The sequence below is a fragment of the Misgurnus anguillicaudatus genome, chromosome 14 (genome assembly GCF_027580225.2).
Source record: "Misgurnus anguillicaudatus chromosome 14, ASM2758022v2, whole genome shotgun sequence".
NCBI lineage: Eukaryota > Metazoa > Chordata > Actinopteri > Cypriniformes > Cobitidae > Misgurnus > Misgurnus anguillicaudatus.
The window spans coordinates 357,589-380,618 of NC_073350.2; the positions used below are offsets into that span (position 1 = coordinate 357,589).

Genomic DNA, 23,030 nt, shown 5'->3' on the forward strand with positions numbered 1-23,030 from the left:
CGCAGTGTTATGAGACTTTTGCCATTAATATGTTTTTAAGCAACTGAAAAAAGCACAAATGTCAGTGCATGTCAAAACTTCCCCAGGGCCCTAAAAACCCCTTAGACCCCAGAGGGTTAAAATCGAGAATGACAGGGCAAAATGCAAGTATTGCAATCCAGTGCTTATACTTCATGTACAACCTAGGGTTGCTGCGGTGACAGAATTTTCCCACTGGTTAATGCATGCAGATGTGCGCATTTTACTTTCACTTTTGAATTACGCAATTGTTTAAATGCAGCGCTTGCGTAAGCTGCATTAAATCCCGTATGAATTTGCGTGCAATGCGAGGGCAACAGCTGGTTTAATTAAGTGCTTGAGTCAATGTGCGCAGGTAATTCTCGCAGAACTCATCCAAGCAGTGCAACCAGCTACTCCTCCATAAAGCGCTGCTTGAATTATGGGTTTATTATTTTTCTTGATAAAAAATACAACAAAACTATCTCGCTTATATTAAACATCATATATGCGCATTATAACAAAAACGAGTAAGCACGCGGCTTCTGTCATCATCTGGTCAGTCAGCTCGCCTCGCAAACTCTGACAGAAATAAATGAAATCTGACACCTGCTGCTCTGTGACGTGACTCGCGTTCAGCTCCGCTGTGAATTCAGGCAGCAGACACATTCAGTTGTAAGTTGCTCTCTCTAACGAAGCTAAATGATTTAATTACAAGAAAATATCAAAACGACGGTGAAAGACGGTGTCGGGGTGGGCAAGTGATCTAATCGGTGAAAGGCTGAAGCACCGGCAATCATCGTTTCACAGACTATCGCGGCAAACCCAGCCAACACCCGGGCATCATAGAGAGGTGGACGCGGAGCCTGCGAGTACCTTCGCCCAGCCTACCATCCCCGCGAACGCAAAGTCAGTGACATACTTAAGCTGCTCTGTCCTTACCACTGCGTTTTATTTCTATAAATTAATTTCGTTTTAAATGTGGTCCAACCAGTTATTAAAGGTGTTAAAAAATCAACTACCCCTTTCTCGTGTGTCTGTATCTCTGGGTTGCCTTGCGCATAATATGGTTAACCGAGTATTAACCGCTAAGGGTGTCGGTTAACGGTTAATTAAAAACTTGAAAACGTGCAGCCCTACTTTAGACCAATCTCAAACCTACCTTTTCTTTCTAAAATTTTAGAAAAAGTAGTGGCAAGCCAGCTACGCACATTCGTAGAGAATAATAATACATATGAAAAGTTCCAATCAGGATTCAGGCCCCACCATAGCACAGAGACAGCACTGCTTAGAGTTACAAATGACCTCCTATTAACATCCGATCGTGGTGAGGTCTCAATCCTTGTGTTGCTGGACCTTGGTGCGGCCTTTGACACAATAGATCACAGAATCTTACTCAATAGACTAGAAAACTATGTTGGCATCAGTGGTCAGGCGTTAGCCTGGTTTGGTTCGTATCTAACCAATCGCTATCACTTTGTTTATGTAAATGAGGAAGAGTCAAATCACTCCCCCGTTAAATACGGCGTACCTAAGGGATCAGTTCTAGGCCCTATCCTATTCTCGTTATATATGTTACCTCTAGGAGACATTATCAGGAAACATAACATAAGTTTTCACTGCTATGCGGATGATACCCAGCTTTACATCTCGTCGCATCCTAGCGAAACCCACCAGTTTTCTAAGCTAACAGACTGCATTAGTGATATTAGGGACTGGATGGCACATAACTTTCTTATGCTAAACTCCAATAAGACAGAGATACTTATTATTGAACCGAATCGCTACAAACATAATATGTCAGATTACAAGTTGCCCATAGATGGCTGCACAGTGGTGCCATCTTCCACGGTTAAGAATTTAGGCGTGATGTTCGACAGCAATCTAGCTTTTGATAGTCATATCGCCAAAGTCTGCCGCACAGCATTCTTCCATCTTAGAAATATCTCAAAAATACGCCATATGCTGTCTGCATTAGGGCTGTGCGATTTTATCGATTCGGCGATATAAATCGATATATTTTTTCCCAAGAACGTATCGATTTTTAAGATGCGCGTATCGATACACAAGTCCCATTCCCCCGTGTTTACTCCCGTTCGTGTTGCAGGAAGCGCGATTTGGTCAGCCAGCCGCTAGTAGCGCTGTCACCCGTACTAACTTTACACAGACGTCATCCTGTTTACGGAGTCAGAGTGAGGAGATTCGAGAAAATGGCGGCAGATATAAACCCAGCACCTTCATGCTTAAAAGCAGATGTGTGGGATCACTTTGGATTCAAAAGAAAGAAGGAAAGCGACGACTTGGACAAAAGCCTCGCGGTTTGCAAGCTGTGTCACACAAACGTGAAATACTCTGGAAATACCACCAACCTACGAGTCCACCTAAAACGTCACCACCCGGACAAAGTAACGCTATCAGAGGACACCAAGAAGCTGCTGTCGCATGACCCAAAACAAACCATACTGAACATCGATGGCGGTTGTTCACACAAGTTTCCATCTGCTTCACCAAGGTCGCAGAAAATCCATTGCCTACTTTATTTGTCAGGATTTAAGACCATATTCGGTGGTGGAAAACGCCGGCTTTAGGCGCATGGTGAACGCGATGGAGCCTCGCTATCCTATTCCAACCCGTGAACACCTCACCAAGGTTTGCATTCCCAGGCTGTACGCTCAGACAAAGGCACGCGTCAAAGCCTCCCTGGCCAGCGCGGAGAGAGTTGCCCTGACGTGCGACGGCTGGACCTCGCCCACAACTGAAGCATACGTCACCATCACGGCCCACTTCATCAACGAGGAATGGGAGCTCGTAACGTATGTTTTACAAACAAGGGACATGCCTGAGAGCCACACCGGACACAACCTGGCAGAACATCTGACAAAGGCCCTCGCTGAGTGGGGAATAAAAGAAAAGGATCCCGTAATCGTCACCGACAATGCGTCAAATATGACATTCGCATCTGAGAAGGCAGCATTCACACTTCATGTCAAATGCTATGCTCACACCTTAAATCTAGCTGCACAACGTGCCCTCAAAATCACAGCAGTCGCACGCCTGCTGGGAAGGGTGAGACGCATTGTGAATTTCTTCAGATGGAGCACCACAGCCAACCACATGCTGAAAGAGAAACAGAGGCTTCTACGACTACCTGAGGACAAGTAGGGCTGCAACTAACGACTATTTTAATAGTCGACTAGTCACCGACTATTGAAACGATTAGTCGACTAATCGAATAATAATTATTTTTTTCTAAAATTAAGCATGAGATTGCTTTAATTCTGTGGAAAATGATAGTAAACAAGAAAGAAGGGGGTAGTTCAATGAACATTTTTTACATTTAATGAAAACAAGTTTTACATTTTTAATAATTGCAGCTACTATGATTTTATCAAAACGAAGTTATGTATTTCAGCTATTTTATTTATTAGGGCTGTCAATAAATTATTTTTATCTGTTCTAAATTTACCTAAATGTAACACTTTTCAAGTTTTTAATGCTCTAATCAGCATGGATTTGGTCAATATATATGCTATATGAAAATGTATGTCTACAACAGCCTGTTTACATTTTCAACAGAACCATCAGCCATAGTTTTATACATGATTTTCCCTTTAGAAGACCTTGTTCTTTCTCCATTTCTGTTTGCTGCTGCATCATTTGTGACCTGTGCTGGCAAATTGAGTTGGGATGAGCAAATTATTTTAACATTCTCTATTAAAAAACTTCAAAACCATTGGAACAATTGTTGGAATCTGATAAAGCATGACATAACTACACCTGTTTACGCAGAGCAAAAACAATATCAATATATGTTACATATATGTTTTTCTTTTATTGTTTAATTTTGACATTGAGACAGACCGCTTTAAGATACTGTAGGCTAATGCAAGGGTTTAATATAATGACACAACAGATACTTTTCCTTAACAGTTAACCAAACATTCACTTTAGATATAACAGATTATAGGTCATACCTGTGTGAATTCTTGTGAAAACAGATATTTTTAAAACTGTAATTTTGTGTAGATGTCTATATATCTTGGGTCACGCACTCGCGTGTTTGTGTGCATGCGCTTCAGACATCAGCGTCAGGAAGATCGCTTTTGAGTCTTGTCACTCTTAATTAACTTTTTTATCATCAATCAGGTCCCGAACTTTATCTCTCTTAATAATTATTTTAACATCAAGCAAGTCCTACAGTCTATTTTCTATCATTTCTGAATGCTTTAAAAACGAAACTAAAAAGTGAAAGAAGACGCATCTTTGCTTTATATGGATTTGGGACGGTACACCTCTCAGGAAACGTGCAGATAAAGATAATTTTAGATGTTTACTGAAAAGCTCCGAACATCTAGACAGCGCCGTTTACTTGCTGCTTCTCAATTCATCCAGCTGTGGGTCAAACAGAAATTGCGTGTTGCGTTAATCGCGCGTTAATAAAATTAGTGCCGTTAAAATGAATTTGCGTTAACGCGTTTATTTTGACAGCCCTACTATTTATATATATAAATATATATATGCTGTATTTTTTAAGTTTTGAAGGTTTAAATCAAAACAAACCAACTGCAGTTGAATTGATATTAATTTGAATGCACAACCAAAAAACGAGATTTCTGGAAAAATAAAAAAAAACAGTTTGGCTTCCATGTTATTTAAATCTTACCGAGGCGAGTCAAACTCTGTTTAATTCAACTGTCCGACGTGCTTTCTCTTTAAATGTTCGTGCTTGACCGAGGTGCTGCCGTGAAATGCAAAGACTGCTTTGAAAACCATGCAGGTAATCTTTTTATTCGCCGTATCCAGGCTAAAATGCTCCCAAACCTCAGATATTTTGGTACGCGCATCTGCTGCGTTGGACGCTGCCATTTCTGTGTGTTATCGCTGAGCAGAGAAGCTAATGCGCATGTGCGACTCATGTCTGGCCACAACGTCGACAATGATATTCATTGTCGACTATTTCTATTATCGATTTTTGTCGACAACGTCGACGAATCGTTGCAGCCCTAAGCACAAGCTTATGACGGATGTTGTTACCAGGTTAGTGTGTGGTTACTGTTCAATAGTTTATTTGTGTTTTTATTACTAATTTGTTTTGTCATTTATGTAAAGTAGCATTCTGTGCATCCATGCTGTGAAGTGTGAAGGACACTATGGGTCTATAAATAAAGTATATATTTCTTTTATTCAACTACAGGTGGAATAGTGCACATGACATGTTAGAAAGATTCCTGGAGCAACAACCGGCCATCTGCGCAGACCTGCTCTCAAGTGAAGTCAGGAAGACCGAGAAGGATTTGTGCACACTGACGGGTCAGACGTGACAACAGCTGAAGAAGTAGTCAACGCGCTGAAGCCCATGAAGGAGGCTACACAGTACATGTCCAAGGAGAAGACCCCCACACTGTCAGTTGTTGCACCCCTCCAGGACACATTGATCAATGGACTGAAACCGATAGAAGGTGAATCTGCAGTCATAAAAGAGATGAAGGCTGTCATGGCTGGAGATCTTCAAAAGAGGTACATTGACTTCAAGGCAACTCTCCATGCATGTTCAGCAATGGATCCAAGATTCAAAAGTCTTCCCTTCCTTACTGAAAATGAAAGACAGGAAGTTTATGATGGACTGATTGTAGAGGCTGCAAGACTGAGCATGCAGCCATCAGAGGTAAGACAGTAATGGTACTGCTAGGTTTAAAGGGATAGTTCACTCAAAAATGAAAATTCTGTCATCATTTACTAACTCTCATGTTGTTACAAACCTGTATACATTTCTTTGTTCTGATGAACACAAAGAAAGATATTTTGAGAAATGTTTGTAAACAAACCGTTTGTGGACCCCATTCACTTCTTATAGTAAGAAAAAAGAATTACTATGGAAGTAAATGGGCTCTATGAATGGTTTGGTTACAAACATTTCTCAAAATATCTTCCTTTGTGTTAATCAGAACAAAGAAATTTATACAGGTTTGTAACAACATGAGAGTCAGTAAATGACAGAACTTTTATTTTTGGGTGAACTATCCCTTTCACCTTTGGCCTTGTACCCTATACGCCATTTCCTGGCAAGAGCAAGCATAAGCCAGCCTAAATAATGCATTGTTCAAAGTTTAAAAGGCAAATCCTACAATATTAACAGTTTAAAATAGATAAATATTAAATAGTTTAAAAAGCATAAATGCTATAATCTTAACTGGTTTAAAGGCATATATTAAATAGAGTAATTAAAAGATTTATACAATAAAAGCTCATGAATTTCATTTCATGTTGACTTATTTAATTTAGTCACTTTGGAGTATGGATGAAGAGGGGACAGCAAATGCTCCTACTGATGATGAGGGAATGGCATCTAAAGACGACGCTGTAGATGAGTGAGAGCAATTCATGGAAAAAGAGAGCAGTCAAGGACAAGGTCAGTATTTCACCCATTGTTATCCAGTGAAGCGCACTGTGTTGTCTGAACCTCTGTGTAGGAATTATCGAATGTGCTTAACTATATGTAATGCGTTTTTGTTTTAATTGTTTATTTATTTGAAGGTCAGCATCCTCCACCCAGGAATTCAAGGCCATCTTGTCCACTGGCTGCCCTTCTTGGTGAACGATACGGTGGTGCAGCACTACCAAAGATAAATACCCAAGAGGACGAGGCCAAGGAACAGATGACCCGCTACAAGGACGCAGATCTTCTGGAAGTGAAAGAAGATCCACTGGTCTGGTGGAAGGAGCACCAGTATCAGTATCCACTTTTGTCACAACTTGCTAAAAGGTACCTCTGTATCCCTGGCACTAGTGTTTCCTCGGAGAGCATCTTTTCCACCGCCAGAGATGTAATCACTGCTCAGAGAAGTGCACTTCACCCAGAGCACGTTGATCAAATCATATTCCTTAACAAAAATCTGAAGACAATGTAGATCACTTCATCTGCAGTTTTGTGGAGAGTTTCTGTTTAGTGTTCACTTAAGGCCTTAAGCTACTCTGCTAAAATGGGTACAATTTTAAGTTTGTTAAATGTTAAACTTGAATTATTGGCTGCCATAGTTTATTTTTCTTTTTTGCTGGCTAGACTGGCTGGCTACCTACCTCACATACTTGTAGGCCTACAAGCCTTAAACTACTCTGCTAAGACGAGTACATTTTAAGTTAAATGTTGTTCTTAATGACTTGAATTTTTGGATGTTTTGGAGAAGCCATGGTACTATGTTTACTTTTTTTTTGGTAATATGTTTACTTACATGGTGGTGGCTAGACTGGCTACCTCATATGTTCAGTGTCAAGCTAAAAAGCAGTCAAAGAAACTGTTCAGAACAGGCCACTTGCTGCACTTTTTAACTCTCCATTGTTAATTGAAATACTGCACTTTATTTACTGTTCAAATGCTACAGTTTGCACTTTCAATAAATGGAACAAATTTTCTCAACGTATCTTTGATTCATTTTGTTGATTCATTTGCAAGCTGTAGAGTCTCTGTTCAGTCAGAGACATATCTTATGTAATTGATGTTTTTAGATTTCAGTTCAATTAATTCAATTTAAGTAAATTGAACACTCACAAGATGTCACCAAAATCACTCTGTCCCCTTTAAATCTGTCAGAAAATGATGTAAGTATATCGAATTATATCGGATCGTATCGGCGGGCAAACAGATCGATATATATCATATCAGCAGATGAATATCGCGTATCGGATTGTATCGTGAGATTTGTGTATCGCTACAGCCCTAGTCTGCATCAGATGCAGAAAAGCTTATCCATGCTTTTATGACCACTAGAATAGACTATTGTAACTCGTTACTCGGGAGATGCCTTGCAAATCAGGTAAACAAGCTACAGCTGGTTCAAAACGCCGCCGCAAGAGTGCTTACTCGATCTAAAAAGTATGACCACATCAGTCCAATTCTGGCATCTTTACATTGGCTACCAGTTAAATATCCAATCCAATCCAACTTTATTTATAGAGCACAGTTTAAACAACCAAAAGGGTACCAAAGTGCTGTACAATTAAAAATACAACTAAAATAATAAAATAACACCAACAAGGACAATGACAACAAAGACCACAATAGCTTTCATAGTGCAGGGAATGCAAAAGTGAACGACACCGAGCGACACGCACTCGCTTGATGGGCGTTCCTTGGGTAGTTTCTCAAAGCGGTATCAAAAGTCACTTTAGAGGTATTGTTAAGTTACAAGAACGGTGTTTTTGGATTTAAAAGTATTTATTTCTCGATAAAAGTAACAAAATATATTAGATAAAATGCCAAACTTATCAGATATATACATAAATACGCATTTTCCGCCATCTTGAATTATTTTCTCAGACTCGACCACAGACCTACGTCACGCTGCTCCTTCACTCTGATTGGCAGTCGCTTTGTCGCATCGCTCAGTATTTGCATAAAATAGCCTGCTTGTCTATTTTGGCCCCGCCTTGCTCGCGCAGTGGCGAGCTCGTCGCTTGTCGCTGGCAAACGGCCACTTCCATTGAAAATGAATAGTAGCCTGTCTCTCTGTCTCTGTCACTTGTAGCTAATGTGACTGGGGGGTAAAAGCTCAATTTGTACTTACTCCAAGTCTCCTTATTTACACCTGCACGTCCTGTGGAATTCACTACAAAAACAAATGAAGAACAAGACAGAAGCAATAAAAAGAGAAGTGCTTAAGATACCATAATTTATATCTACACTGTGCTAGTTTTTCTTACCGCATCACAAGTATGTTTACTGCTGTATCTGTAGATGTTTTACCGGCTCCTAAAGGATTATCTTATAGTTGTCTTTGCTTTATATATATGGTATATATATATATATATATATATATATATATATATATATATATATATATATATATATATATATATGGTATATAGTATATATGGTATATAGTATATATGGTATATATATATATATATATATATATATATATATATATATATATATATATATATATATGGTATATGGTATATATATATATGGTATATGGTATATATGGTATATATATGGTATATATATGGTATATGGTATATATGGTATATATATGGTATATTATATATATATATATATATATATATATATATATATATATATATATATATATATATATATATATATATATGGTATATAATATATATATATGGTATATAATATATATATATGGTATATATATATATGGTATATATATATATATATATATATATATATATATATATATATATATATATATATATATATATATATATATATATATAATATAATATATATATATATATATATATATATATTATAATATATATATATATATATATGGTATATATATATATATATATATATGGTATATATATATATATACCATATGGAAAGTTACCAGCTTACTGCGAGCCCTCTGCCCTCTCGATTCTCCATCGATCTGACTAACTATGAGGTGAGTTAACACTCTACTTGTGGACTGTCTGTAAGCATACTGTTTGGTCAGGTAGCTGCCCTCTCTGTGTGCCTATTGTTGATGTTGTATTGGGTTTGGCATTGGCTAACGCGGCAATGCTGTCGGCGGACTTCTCCATGGCTCTTTTCAACACATTAAAGTTTCTGGCATTTTTTATTATACCCCTGACTGTTTTTGGCTACAACATTGTTATGGATTTCAAATACAGAACAAGTGAGCTATTGGCTCCAAACGGTCACTGGCGCCTCGACCCTGCGACATATGACCATTGCCGCTCAGCTGGTATCCTTCGTTGTGCAAGATATCTACATCCCTCGTCTAGAAGGACATACTTCATTCATCATTCATCATCTTCTGCGATCCCAACAATCTGGTCTAGTAGCAGGACTATTAATCGGCCAGTGCGTTCACTTCACCGGCGTCGCATGGTTGTCTACATTAACAAATCTGACACCGCGACCCTGCATACACCTACTGTTACAGGATTGGATAATCACTGTTCTCTTTTAAATTGTCGATCCATTTCAGACAAAAGCACCTATATAAGTGAGCTAATAGTTGACAATAAACTCGATATAGTATTTCTCACAGAGACTTGGCAGGTACCAGACGATTTTATCCATCTGAATCTGCTTACCCCCACTGGATATCGATATAGGGCTTATTCGCAAACACCGGAAGTCGCTAGCCGCGGCCATCTTGTTGACATGACATCTGTCCTGCCCCTAGCCGCACGTAGATTTGAGTCGAGGGGAGCAGTAGCCTAATGGCTTCATCTCGTCCGTATTAAGAGAAGATGAGCTTGATTTTTGTGGAACAATATCAAATAGACCCAATAGCCTTAAGTAAAGATCCGTCCTTATTGCCAGCCGTAACTTATCCGGATATTTATAACTATATCGTTCATACAGTATCCGCATTCATCATACAAGCACTGAAGGCCGTTCACATTATAACTATAACGATTACTATATCATCGTCCACATCACCAAACAATACGTTTATGCCAATTCGCTCACTGCACTCGCGCAAATCACTTGCCTTTAATATTGCTTGTAATAAAAACTTTTGCAGATGTCCTCAACACGCTGCGTTTCGCGTAACTCTAAACAGTGAATCTAATAGTTTGTGTAATGTCTTACCTTTTGGCATAACAGTTAGTTAATGTAATAGATTAAAAAGCATTACGTAGTCAATTTTCACAGCAACTGGAGGTAATCTAATGTTATAGACCTCAGCAATGAGCTTCACTGTCATTTTAAGTGGCCGTGCACTTGAAGTTCAAATAGATTTTAATGCTATCAATGGTTTATCCTTAATCAGGTGGGAAAAATCGCTCAGAAAGTGATCCCAATGATGTTGTTCATTGTATCTGTATCGTTATAGTTTTGGTGAGAGCTCCGCTATTCTGTTTAATATAAAACGATTTTCAAAACTTTGTGAACGGCCCTTAATTCCCTACCTAGTATTAATGCCAGACCTATTATTATGTTCATATAGTTATTAATACTAATTTAATAACTGTCTCAATTTATGGCAGCTTATTTGAAAGAGCAGTTTCAGCCACTGCTTACAGCTAACCATATGTGATCAAATTATGGGGACAGACTTGGCTGTGAGCATATATCCCTAACGTTACCTGTGGTAAAATAATGGGGACAGTCTCTCCTTCGCTGGTTCAACTCCTCTGTCTCCTTTCATGTTTTCTGACAGTCGGTATCGCATAAAAACTAATTCCGGGGTTCTTTTTGCTGTTGTTAGAACATCCGTGTATTACACCACACACCATCGCGCGGTTTTAAGAAAATTACACCGTTAATACCATGCATAATACCCACGCTGCCTCGCTTGTCAATTGACAGACTGACAGTTTTATGTCAACAATATGGCCGCCGCGAACATTGATGACGTAGATTGAATAAGCCATATATATCTCAGAACCTTGTAAAACTGGTAAAGGCCACGCTGCCATTTTCCGTACGCCATTAACTGTTTCGAAATTGGTTTTTCATAAAACTATGACATTTGAGTACATGGTTTTGAGGTTAGGTATCAAACCATTGTACTTATCCTGATTTACCGACCACCTAAACAACAAGGTGACTTTTTCTCAGAGCTCAGCGAACTACTAACTCAAGCATGTGCAGTGTCACCTAAAGCTATTCTTCTTGGTGATTTCAACATTCATGTTGATACTGTTTGCCCTGCTGCTACACAGCTAAATGCGGTGCTTGACTGTTTTGACCTTGCGCAGCATATTAATTTTCCAACCCACACACACGGTCACACGCTTGATCTAGTTTGTACTTCAGGATTGAATAATGTCTCTATTGACAGTTTAGTCACCCCGATTTCAGATCATAAACTTATCACCTTGATTTTACACTTATCTGTCCAGTTAACCCCACCAAAAAGCAAACCATATGTTATCGACATTTGAATCCAGTTGACACTGCATCCTTTTGTAATTCTGTTGCCTCCTCTGCTATTACTGATGTGTTAAATTACACCTGCCCATCTATGATTTATGACAAATATTGCTGTACTGTGGAAAAATTGTTGGATGATGCTTCCTCTGTCTCATTCCTCACCATGGTTCAACGCAGAGCTTCGAGGTTTGAAGGTGAAATGTAGACAGTGTGAACGGCTTTTTAGGAAAACTGGCCTAACTGTACATTTGACCGTTCACTGATTGCCTTCAGCAATACAAACTGGCCTTAAATTCAGCACGCTCTTCCCACATCTCCAATATATTCAACAAGGCGAACAACAGGGCCAAAATGTTATACAGCATGATTGATAAACTGACTCAAGCACCAAAACACAGCTATAGTGACTCTGAAGCAATTGACATGTGCTGTACTTTCCTGAACCATTTCCAGGGAAAGCTAGACACACTGTATGCGACTTTTGGTGAAGAACCAGTTACCAATGTGGATGCGGTTCCTAAATCTACCAATTGTATGGCAACACTAACCTTAACAAATTCCTCATTAATCGCAGAACTAATACAAACATCTAACTCCTCATCATGCACTCTTAATCCAGCACCTACTTTCCTGTTGAAAGACTGTACATTGGCCATCTCTGCCCCTATCGCTCACCTTATTAACATGTCATTTATCTCCTGTACTGTGCCTCTGTCACTAAAGACTGCTGCTGTTACTCCCATACTCAAAAAAATTAATCTGGACCCCACTGATTTATCCAACTACCGCCCTATTTCCAACTTGCCATTTATATCAAAAATCATGGAAAAGGTTGTGGCCTCTCAGCTGCAATCATTCCTAGCTGGCAATAGTCTGTATGATAATTTTCAATCTGGCTTCTGTAAACAGCATAGCACATAGACTGTACTGGTAAAAGTTGTCAATGATCTTTACTCTTTGGCGACTCAAGCAGTCTCTCTATACTTCTGTTATTAGACCTCAGCTCTGCCTTTAATACTGTCTGCCACAAGATATTATTTTCCCGCTTAGCAGAGATTGGCGTAACAGGTTCTGCACTATCCTGGTTTTCTTCTTATCTCACGGGCAGGCAATTTCACATTTCGTTAAACAATTTCAAATCTCCTACTGTCTTACTTACACAAGGTGTTCCTCAGGGCTCTGTACTTGGTCCACTATTATTCATCCTATATATTCAGCCACTGGGTAACATCATTCGTTGACACGCTTTAGATATCACTGTTATGCAGATGATATCCAGTTATATACTGCTTGTCAACCAGACTCCGAACATGTAACATCGTCACTCTCTTCGTGTGTAGATGAGCTAAAACTGTGGCTACACTAACTTCCTTAGCCTGAATTTGGGTAAAACTGATATTCTGATATCTGGCACTCCATCTCTAACACAAACAAGCTCTGCGGATTTTAGTATTGACCTGGATGCTACTACGATTTTTCCCTCTCCTACTGTGAGAAATTTAGGTATCATACTCGACCCCTCACCTTTGATGCTCATATCCGAAGCCTTTCCAAAACATGTTTTTTTCATTTGAAACGTATTGCCAAGCTGGGCCCTTTCTTCGGTAAAAATGATGCCGAAAAACTAGTGCATGCTCTTATTACGTCCCGTCTTGACTACTGCAATGCACTATTTTTGGGTTTAACAGCCCACTCAATCTCACGCTTGCAGTATATACAAAACTCTGCTGCCAGGATGTTAACCTCAAACAAAAAATCTGCCCATATTACCCCTCTTATTTAATCTCCACTGGCTTCCAGTTTCAGCATGAATACAATATAAGATCATACTACTCACTTTTAAGGCACTAAATGCTCTCTCACCCCCTTATCTTTCTGATCTACTCTGTTCTTACTTACCTACACGACCACTTCGGTCTTCAAATGCTGAACTTCTATGTATTCCCCGGTACTAGGGCTGCAGATAAATCGCATGCGATACCACGCGCATCACGTCAGTAATGCCGGTTCCTTGATTAGTAGTAAATCGCTATCAGCTGTTTTCAGATAGAGCAGCTTTAACTACACAGAGCCATAGTTCCTGGAGATGCGCCTGACAAACACATGCGATTTATCGTGCAGCCCCACCTGGTACCGTCTATCCTCTATGGGTGGCAGATCATTTTCTGTCATTGCCCCAACATTATGGAACTCCCTACCTATTTCACTTAGAACCACTGCTTCCTTGCCTGAATTTAAATCGCTGTTAAAGACCCATCTGTTCAACCTACACTATCAGTAACGTATGTATAAGAATCACTTATGCCATCTGCAATGTTGAGTCTGTGGTTTATGTACTGTCATCTATGTAGAGTCCTATCACTTGTACTGATTGTTTTGTGGTTTGTATATGTATATCTGTTTTCTACTTTTCACTCATGCAGCTGCATGTGACTCTCGTCCTGGGCAAATGTCCGACGAATATGAATTTGTATTGTCTACTTTTGTTGAAATTCTGTAATGTGTGAAGCGACCTTGAGCTTGGGAAAGGCGCTATATAAATTAAACATTATTATTATTATTATTCTTATATATATATATATATATATATATATATATATATATATATATATATATATATATATATATATATATATATATATATATATATATATATATATATATATATATATATAATATATGATTTTATTGCTATAAAAAAGAGAGCAGACACATAGCCAGTGTCATTATTTGATTTGATTTGTATGAATGAGCTGTGTTCTGACTTTGAGCAAACTGTACATCAAGTCAAAGTGAGATCTGACTATTTAATTAGTTATAACTATTTTATTTATCATTGCATTGAAGAGACCAACATGCTTTTTCACTTTTGAGCACTTGACTTGAGTCCGATTCTGGTGGCTGAGAAAATATAAACAAAGTTATACTTACTCTTTAGCCAAAACATCAAGACACCAAAAAAAGGGTCTGAAAGAAGTAACAATAAATATACAACAGTTATTCAGAATGGCCTTTAACTCGTCTACTTTAAAATGTTAATGTAATTTTGATAGGAGGAAGCTGAACAAACCGCACATGCATTGCAATACTTGGAGTAAACTTGTATTTAAAAAAAAATAACGCATTTAAGAAAAAGCACAATACGTTTTTATAAAAGATATAAAACAAATAAAATATCTCTAACCTTAACTGATAGCTCACAGCTGTGCCACGAGCTCAATCAAGCTCGGCGTAAGCTGAAAAAAGCCATTACAATACTTGGAGTAAACTTTCATTGTAATTAGGGGTGTGACGGTTATTATATAACCGTGAGACCGACGGTTATAGTTGAACACCGTCATTAGAACTCTATAACCGACAAAACCGTGTTATTAAAATATTAAAAAAATATATATATCATAAAGAATGTTTAAATACTATTTAAAAACAATTGTCAACAGTCTGTGTTACACGCCCCACCATGTTATCACGTCACGCAATGAAAAATACAGAGCGAAGCAGACACTGACAACGCGCTGACATACAGGAGAGACCAGGGCACTTTTTGGTTACTTTTGAGATTAAACACAGTGCTTTAAGTGGGCCGGAACGCCCCGGTACTCAGTACCGCCACTTCTAAAAATAGCTCTTGAGCGTACCACCACCTCTCCGTGCGCCCAGAAGGTTTTTTTTTTTTTTTTTTTATTAAATTACAAAGCAATTACAAACAAAATAGGTACAATATAATATCTTTCTATAAATCTAACATTTGTATCTTATCAAATACATACATAAAGGGTAGAAGAACATGGGGCATAGAAATAAGGCAATAAAAAAAAAAAACATAAAAAAAAACATAAATAGAATATATATTCAAAAGAAACCAAATCACAAGGGCAATCAATCCATAAGAATGTTTATAAAAGACGCCAGTTTTACAGCATTCTTATTATTACACAATTTCAAAGATTTATAAAAGAGATTTAACTCATTCCTCCAATGTGTTATGTTAGGGCGTAATTTGAAAAAACGGCATTTATGTATGAAAAATTTACTTATCAGGATGATGTTGTTAATGCCAAAGTCATTGATATCATTGTGAAAAATTCCAAATTTTATATCATTAATTGTTAGATTCATTATCTGAATTCCTTTGGACACAAGTAATTGTATAAGGTCCAGCCAAAACCTCTGTACAATATCACAACCACCGAACAGATGATCTAAATCTTCTGGTTCCTTTTCACAAAAGCTACAATTTCCTACATCCATTTTGAATCTGTTTTTTAAGAAATCATTGGTTGGATAAATCCTATTCAAAATTTTTAATTGCATTTCTTTCATCTTTGGTGGGACCGGGAATTTTAAGTATTTACATCTAATCTTTCTTATTGTCTCCTTACCAAAATCTTTTAGAATATAATCTCTTTTGAGAGAATTTATTTGGCAGTTAAGTAAACAATTTCTTAAAAACTTGTTGTCACATTTATAATCATGAAAATTAATACCATTGATGCAAAGTTGTCTTAGATTAGGAGTGATCTTTGAGTATACAATATCCTGCTTAATCATAGCTACCAATGATACTGGGAGAGCTTTCACAATCCGATTAAACAGCTTTTGAGTACAGCTGATTTGAAATTTGTTACAGAATTCACCATGTTGTAACACATTTCCTTCCATATCCATAAAGTGACCAATTGCCCAGACACCTTTAGAAAACCATTCTTGTATAAACAGAGATTTTCTATTTACTAAAATATACCTATTATTCCAAATAGGCGTATTATGTGGTGTGAAATTATGTTTGAAAATTAGCTTCCAATACATAAGGACCTGTTGGTGGAAATCTGAAAGCTTTATAGGAAGTTTCTTAAAGTCAAAATCACATTTTAGGAGAAAATTAATGCCACCTACTTTTTCAAAAATCCAATTAGGAATATAATACCATAATGAATTTTGATTTTGTATATAGCTTTTCAACCATCTAATTTTCAGCATACCATTCATGCAATCAAAATCTATTGCATTACCCCCTCCATCCTCATAATTTCTAATTAAATCCTGCTTAGATATATAATGACATTTATTTCGCCAAATGAAATCAAAATTTAACTTGTTGATATTTTTAATTATTTGGGGTGCTACTGGAAGAGAGTAAGCTGGATATATTAATCTAGATAAACTATCCATTTTAGTCAGCAATATTCTACCAAAAATTGAAATATCTCTTTGTAGCCATCTATTCAGATGAGATTTACAATTCGCAACATTGTCTACAAGGTTTCGTTTTTCAGATATCTTTTTATCCTTAGTCACCACAATGCCTAAGTATTTGACTTCTTTTTTAACCTTAATATTGTATAATGATTGCATGGATTGATCTTTTAAGGGTAATAGCTCACATTTGTTTAAGTTTAATTGGAGACCAGAAGCTTTTGCAAAAATATTAATAGCATGTAATGCTATGGGGATTTGCAACTCGTTTTTAAGAAACAAAGTTGTATCGTCAGCCAACTGACTTATAATTATTTGTTTGCCCTTTACATTCAATCCTTCTATTATACTATTTTTAATAAAAATAGATAGAATTTCTGCAACCATTATAAATAACAAGGGAGAGCTTCCACAACCTTGTCTTATTCCTCTACCAATATTAAATCTTTTGCAAGTCCCGTGACCCAAGGAAACACAACTATTTATATCAGAATAGAGCATGTGTATAGTGTCTATAAATTTGTTACCAAAACCAAAATAATGAAGTGTTTTTAAAATAAATTCATGTTCGACCGAGTCAAAGGCTTTATAAAAATCAAGGAAGAGAATAAAACCATCATCATCAATTAGATCACTGTAATCTAATAAATCCTTCACAAGTCTGATGTTATTATGAATGACTCTTCCTTTTATAAAACCTGACTGTGTGTCACTTATTATGTCTGCAATCCCTTTTTTAAGTCTAGCAGCAATGGATCCTGAAAATAATTTATAATCTGTGTTTAATAATGTAATTGGTCTTAGATTGTCTAATTGTCGTTTGTCTTTCCCTGGCTTTGGAATCAGGGTAATTACACCCTGTTTCATGCTAGTCATCAATTCTTTCTTAATTATACATTCTTTTAGAGCTTCAAATAATAAGTTTCTTAAATCTTCCCAAAAATACTTATAAAAGTTAACAGTGAGGCCATCTGATCCCGGGGATTTATTTAAATCCATTTTTTTAAGGGCTGCATCTAGTTCATCAATCTTAAGTTCAGCGTCACATATGTTTTTAAAAGATAAATCAATCTGGGGGATTAGTGGACAGAGATTTTGAAAGAGATTACTACAGTCTACTTTCGAAAACTGAGAAGAATATAATTTGGAATAAAACATGTAGACTTCATTTTCTATGACTTTGGAGTCATGCTTTTCCTCATCATTTATCAAAAGGCTAGAGATGAAATTTTTTTTGTCTGCTTTTTTCTAGATTAAAGAAGTAAGAGGAGTTCTTTTCACCTGACTCAATCCACTTTGCTCTCGATCTCACAAATGCTCCCTGTGCTTTGTCAATATAATGTTGATCTAACTTGTTCTGCAAGTCTATTAGGGCTCAGTCACACCAAAAGCGCTTTAAACGCTTGCAAACGCAAGGCGCGACGCACTGCCTTTTTTAAAAAAAGAGCAGTGCAGCGCGGCTTTTCATATTGCTAAGCAACCACCGAGTCAGCTGTCTTGTCAATCAAATATTGAAGCGTGAGCGCTCTTTTGCTGTTAACTGTCATATTAGCAGAAACTTTAAAAAGAGGGCGCTTGCTCTGACCTTGTTTGAGGATAAGAGGAGCACAAACACGCAGGAGAGAGTGAGCGAGTGGAGTCCGGTTCTTCAAAGCAACTGTAAACTTCCCTCGCCACAACGTAAGGCCCGCCTCTCCCCTCATTCGATTGGACAATGGAAGACGCGAATGACGTCAGGCGCTTCTCCACTCTCAGCGCTCCTTCAAAAACGCGTGCGCGGCAGGCGGCAGAAAACCGCAAGGCGCTCGGCGCGCATAAACAGCGCGCAAACGCGCCCTGCCCATAGAATATCATTCAAAAAAGGCGCCTGCAACTGCCATAAATGCTTTTGGTGTGACTGAGCCCTTAGTCTGCTTCTTTCATCAGGTGTTAAATTGGTGTTGCTACAACATGTATGTATTTCTTGTAATAATTTACTTTCCACCTCTTTATTTCTTTTGGCTAGTACTAGGTATGTTGCTAACTCCGCTGTCGCGGCTGATTTTTTGGTTCCGCTCAACGAAACCCAAGATTTCCTCAGGCGGCGCGCAGTGTTGTGGAAAATACTGCTTCTGTTGGTTTGTTGATGGTGAAATTTCTGAGTTTTAATTCTTAACACCACCGGAAGAAGCATAGGTACCTTCTCGTTTTCAGTCACCACCTTTTATGTTTCACTGCTGGCCGTGCGAGCTCGCCAAAGTCTGTTGTTTGTAAAATCATCGCTGTTTTTACTGAAGTTGAGTAAAGACATTCTTGAAATTGTAAAGACATTTAGTTTAATTGCTAAACTACAAGTGGACGAAATTTTAATAAATTTGAACGACTACGAAAGGTGGTTTTACCTCTACCAAAATCTGCTTGAATGGTAAAGAATGGGGAGCAGCCGTATAGCCATGCAGTAGATGTCTGTATATATAGACTGAATAAAGAGTGTTATTTGGTGTAGTTAGTGGTTTGTTTTTTTATATATCTGACTTTTCAGAAGTAGAATATGTAGAGGATATGGCAAACAGCTTATCCTGAAAGATTCAGGTCAATATCTTAAAAATTTAAAAAGTTATAGCTAAAAACGTCATAATTTTCATGATTCGGTCACACATTTTCTTGAATTTTAATGGAAAACATGGGACCAAATAAAGTGATGATTTTCGAGTTTCAAATGGCCAGTACTTTGTTATTCTTTAACCCATATACATGATCTTGGTCTCATTTAAAAGCTTTTTTCAAGCTCTTTCTATCTGAACAACTCGTTTAAGCATTTAACCATTTTGACATTTTTAGCAACATACCTACTAGTACTTTACTAAACCTAATACTTATTTCTCTAATTCTGAATTTAATAAATTCCCATTTGTTACAATGACCAATAACCGTGTCATCATTTTGAATTTCAGAAATCGTTTCTCGAATTTTATTGCAATATTCTTCATTTTGTAATAATTTGGCATTAAATTTCCAAAAGCCTTTCCTATAAGTTAATTTATTTGTAGGTTCTAAGACTAGTTCTATGAAACAGTGATCTGATAAAGGTGCATTTGACATAGATATCTTTGTAACATGAGTCATTATACTGTTAGTACCCAGCCAATAATCAATTCTCGATTTACAGCTTCCATTTGGTCTAAACCATGAAAAACCTGTTATTCCTGGATACGTTTTTCTCCAAATGTCATTAACATTATTTTCTGCCATAAAGTTATTAATTAAACTATTATATTGAGGCTTTCTTACTCTAGCTGGCCACCTATCTAGCCACTCATCTGGAGTCATGTTCCAGTCACCACCACATAAAATATAATCTGTAAGATATCAATCTTTAAGTTCAGAAATCACCTTTGTTATATCTTCTAACATTGACTTGTTTTGATTATCATTGTTATATCCATATACATTAATCAGAATTAAGCAAGAACCTTCAATTTTCACCACAGCTGTCAACCAATGTCCTTCTGAGTCCGTCCGATGTGTGATAACTTCTCCCGGAAAGTTATTAAAACAAATCGCTACTCCTCCGGATCTTGAAGAGCCATGGCTAAACAGGATTTTTCCGCCCCATTGATTTAACCAGAACGATGCATCAGCTTCTGAGGAATGAGTTTCTTGTAAAAAAAAACAATGAGATTTTTGCCCTTTACAAAATAAAAACAATGCCTTTCTTTTAACAAGTTCTTTCAAGCCCCTAACATTTAAAGAACCAAAAGAAATTTTAACATTAAGCATGAACTAACAATATAAGAAAAACACGAGAGAAGAAGAAAAAAAAATATGATACTTATTTACGTTACTAGAACAGAAAATGCTACATGTTAGAGCTCTCGAACCGCTCATTAAATCTCCACCTTCAAAAACGTAGCAGCAAACAAAACTGTAGACCGTTATCCTCAATACGATGTTCATCAAATACATCTTACTGTCTCCGATAACGTGACCACTTTCAGTCCCAAATTGTGCCGTCCTGATAACTTCTGCCCGAAATTATATCAACCCGAAGAGGCTTGTAGGCCGTTGTCCTCAACTCGACGTCCTTCAATGTACGCGTCGGGCCCCCGGAAAAAAGCCCGCTTTCCTGCCTTTCTTGCTTGGTCAACCAGCGGCCACAAACGTTTACGTGTCTCCATATCCTCTTTAGGCAACATCTCCGCAAAACTGATACCTTCCAGCCTGCAAATTGGCGAGTCTTTGGTCTTCAGCCATATTTCATCTTTCACATGTCTCAATGCAAACAAGATAATGACTTGTCTGGTGCGGTTATCCTCTCTTTTGCCAAGCCTATGGACAACATCCACCACGTGCTCCATATCTGCCGCATATTCCGGAGCAATTTTTTTTAGTATGGGAATGATGGTCGCTCTTAGGTTTTCATCTTTCTTCTCCTTTAGTCCCCTCACCCGAAGACATGGTTTCATGCTATATCGTTTCTGTTCCATCACCTTCTTTTTCAGTTCACTATTTTCCTCCATTAAGTGGTTATTAGCCCTCTCCACTTCCAACACTTTCTTTTTTACCTCTTTTAGTTCTTCCGAGTTGAACTGCACAGTCTTGGTTAAACTAACAATCATGGCGGTGTTCTGTCTGTTTTGTTCTTTTATGTCTCCTAACTGTGACTCAATTCCAGACACACGTTTACCCAACTCCAAAATTGCTTCCAATATATCGTTATTTGAAGCTTGTGCATGACCACTTTCAGTGTTTGGCTTAGCTTTCTTTTCTTTTAAGGACTTACTTGGAGTTGGCGGCGCCGAATCTTGTCCGCGTTCCCGTTTAGATTGCAAAGTGACGTCCATTGCACTATAGCTATGCTCACCTTCCTTTGGTTTTTCGGGTATTGCAGGCTTTGAAGCGGTCGGCGGTTGCAGTACTGCTGGTTTAAGAATCTGCTGAATATTCATTGTTTCAATTTGGGTAGAGTAATTTAGTTAAATCATAAAATTCTGCGGCCTTGGAGAGAGCTCTCAAAAACGCGACTACCTACTCCGCCGCCATCTTGGTACCCCCCGTGCGCCCAGAACGTGCTTTTAGCGTACCGGAACGCTCATTTGCACATCTGTTTAAAAATCAGAGGTTTAATTGAATCCTTTGCTGCGCTGCGGCTTTTCAGGGCGCCCTTAATGTACGGTTCCTAATTCGTCCCACCGAGAGCAGAGACTACATTACCCATACACCCTTGCGTTTACAAGTTAAAAGCGCATGCGTCGGACGGTCAGTCAGTGTCAACGTGCTCTGGAGAGGTGTGTGAAACGCGCAACCGTAGCTGCTCGGTTAAAATAAAAATACAATGAACACTTAATATGCCCTCCTTGTTTTAGACTCTGAGTAGTAAAAGAACAAGGTCAGAATCAGAGGACTCGCTGACATCCCACCAAGCCAGAATGATAGCTGCAGGTCAGACGCAAGCCTTGTAGGTACGTGATAATCTCCGCTGTCGCGGCTGTCAGTTTGGTTCCCCTCGACGCAACTTCGGATTTCCTCAGGCGATGTGCAGAAAACATTCTTGAAATTGTAATAGACATTTAGTTTAATTGCTAAACTACAAGTGAGCGAAATTTAAATGAATTTGAACCACCTACCTACACAGTAGTTTTACCACCCGCAAAATGGAAAACAATGGGACAAAATAAATGACTTTCGAGTTTAAAATGGCCAGTATTTTGTTATTCTTGAACCCATAGACATGGTCTTGGTGTCATTTAAAAAAAATGTTAAGCTCTTTCTATCTGAACAACTAGTTTTAGCATTTAACCATGCTGAAAATGTTACTCACATATCTACCTTTTGCACATTTTATTTATGTTCAAAAGCTCTACAGTAGCTCTTTCTAATGGTATATTTTTTCAAAATCCTTTTGCACATTTTGTTTATGTTCAAAAGCTCTACAGTAGCTCTTTCCTTTCCAATGGTATTTTTTCAAAATCCTTTTGCACATTTTATTTATGTT

General features: G+C 37.8%; 2 protein-coding genes and 1 long non-coding RNA gene across 4 annotated transcripts in view; 2 read left to right on the forward strand and 1 right to left on the reverse strand.

Annotated features, from left to right (window-relative positions):
* phactr3b (phosphatase and actin regulator 3b) overlaps nucleotides 1–23,030 on the reverse strand; it is a 362,484-nt gene that overhangs the window by 11,660 nt on the left and 327,794 nt on the right. The window lies entirely within an intron of this gene.
* On the forward strand, nucleotides 5,177–7,415 carry LOC129428093 (E3 SUMO-protein ligase ZBED1-like). 2 transcript variants are annotated; one of them, XM_073875728.1, is made up of 3 exons: nucleotides 5,177–5,662; nucleotides 6,280–6,406; nucleotides 6,532–7,415. In XM_073875728.1, exons 2-3 carry the CDS (start codon nucleotides 6,379–6,381, stop codon nucleotides 6,903–6,905), a joined length of 402 nt encoding a protein of 133 aa, XP_073731829.1. In that variant the 5' UTR covers nucleotides 5,177–5,662; nucleotides 6,280–6,378; the 3' UTR covers nucleotides 6,906–7,415. Both variants share the same exon structure in this region, with proteins under 2 accessions (XP_073731829.1, XP_055040974.2).
* The window catches only part of LOC141369424 (uncharacterized), a 28,670-nt gene continuing 14,979 nt past the window's right edge, over nucleotides 9,340–23,030 (forward strand). Inside the window, exon 1 of the long non-coding RNA XR_012373086.1 lies at nucleotides 9,340–9,410. This is a non-coding gene — a long non-coding RNA (uncharacterized lncRNA). The remainder of the gene's footprint in view (nucleotides 9,411–23,030) is intronic.

Bases quoted from the DNA above. Each gene is read 5' to 3' on its own strand.
- LOC129428093 (XM_073875728.1), top strand. From the start codon at position 6,379: ATGGAAAAAGAGAGCAGTCAAGGACAAG. The intron at 6,407-6,531 runs GTCAGTATTTCA...ATTTATTTGAAG, and splicing joins AGAGAGCAGTCAAGGACAAG to GTCAGCATCCTCCACCCAGG.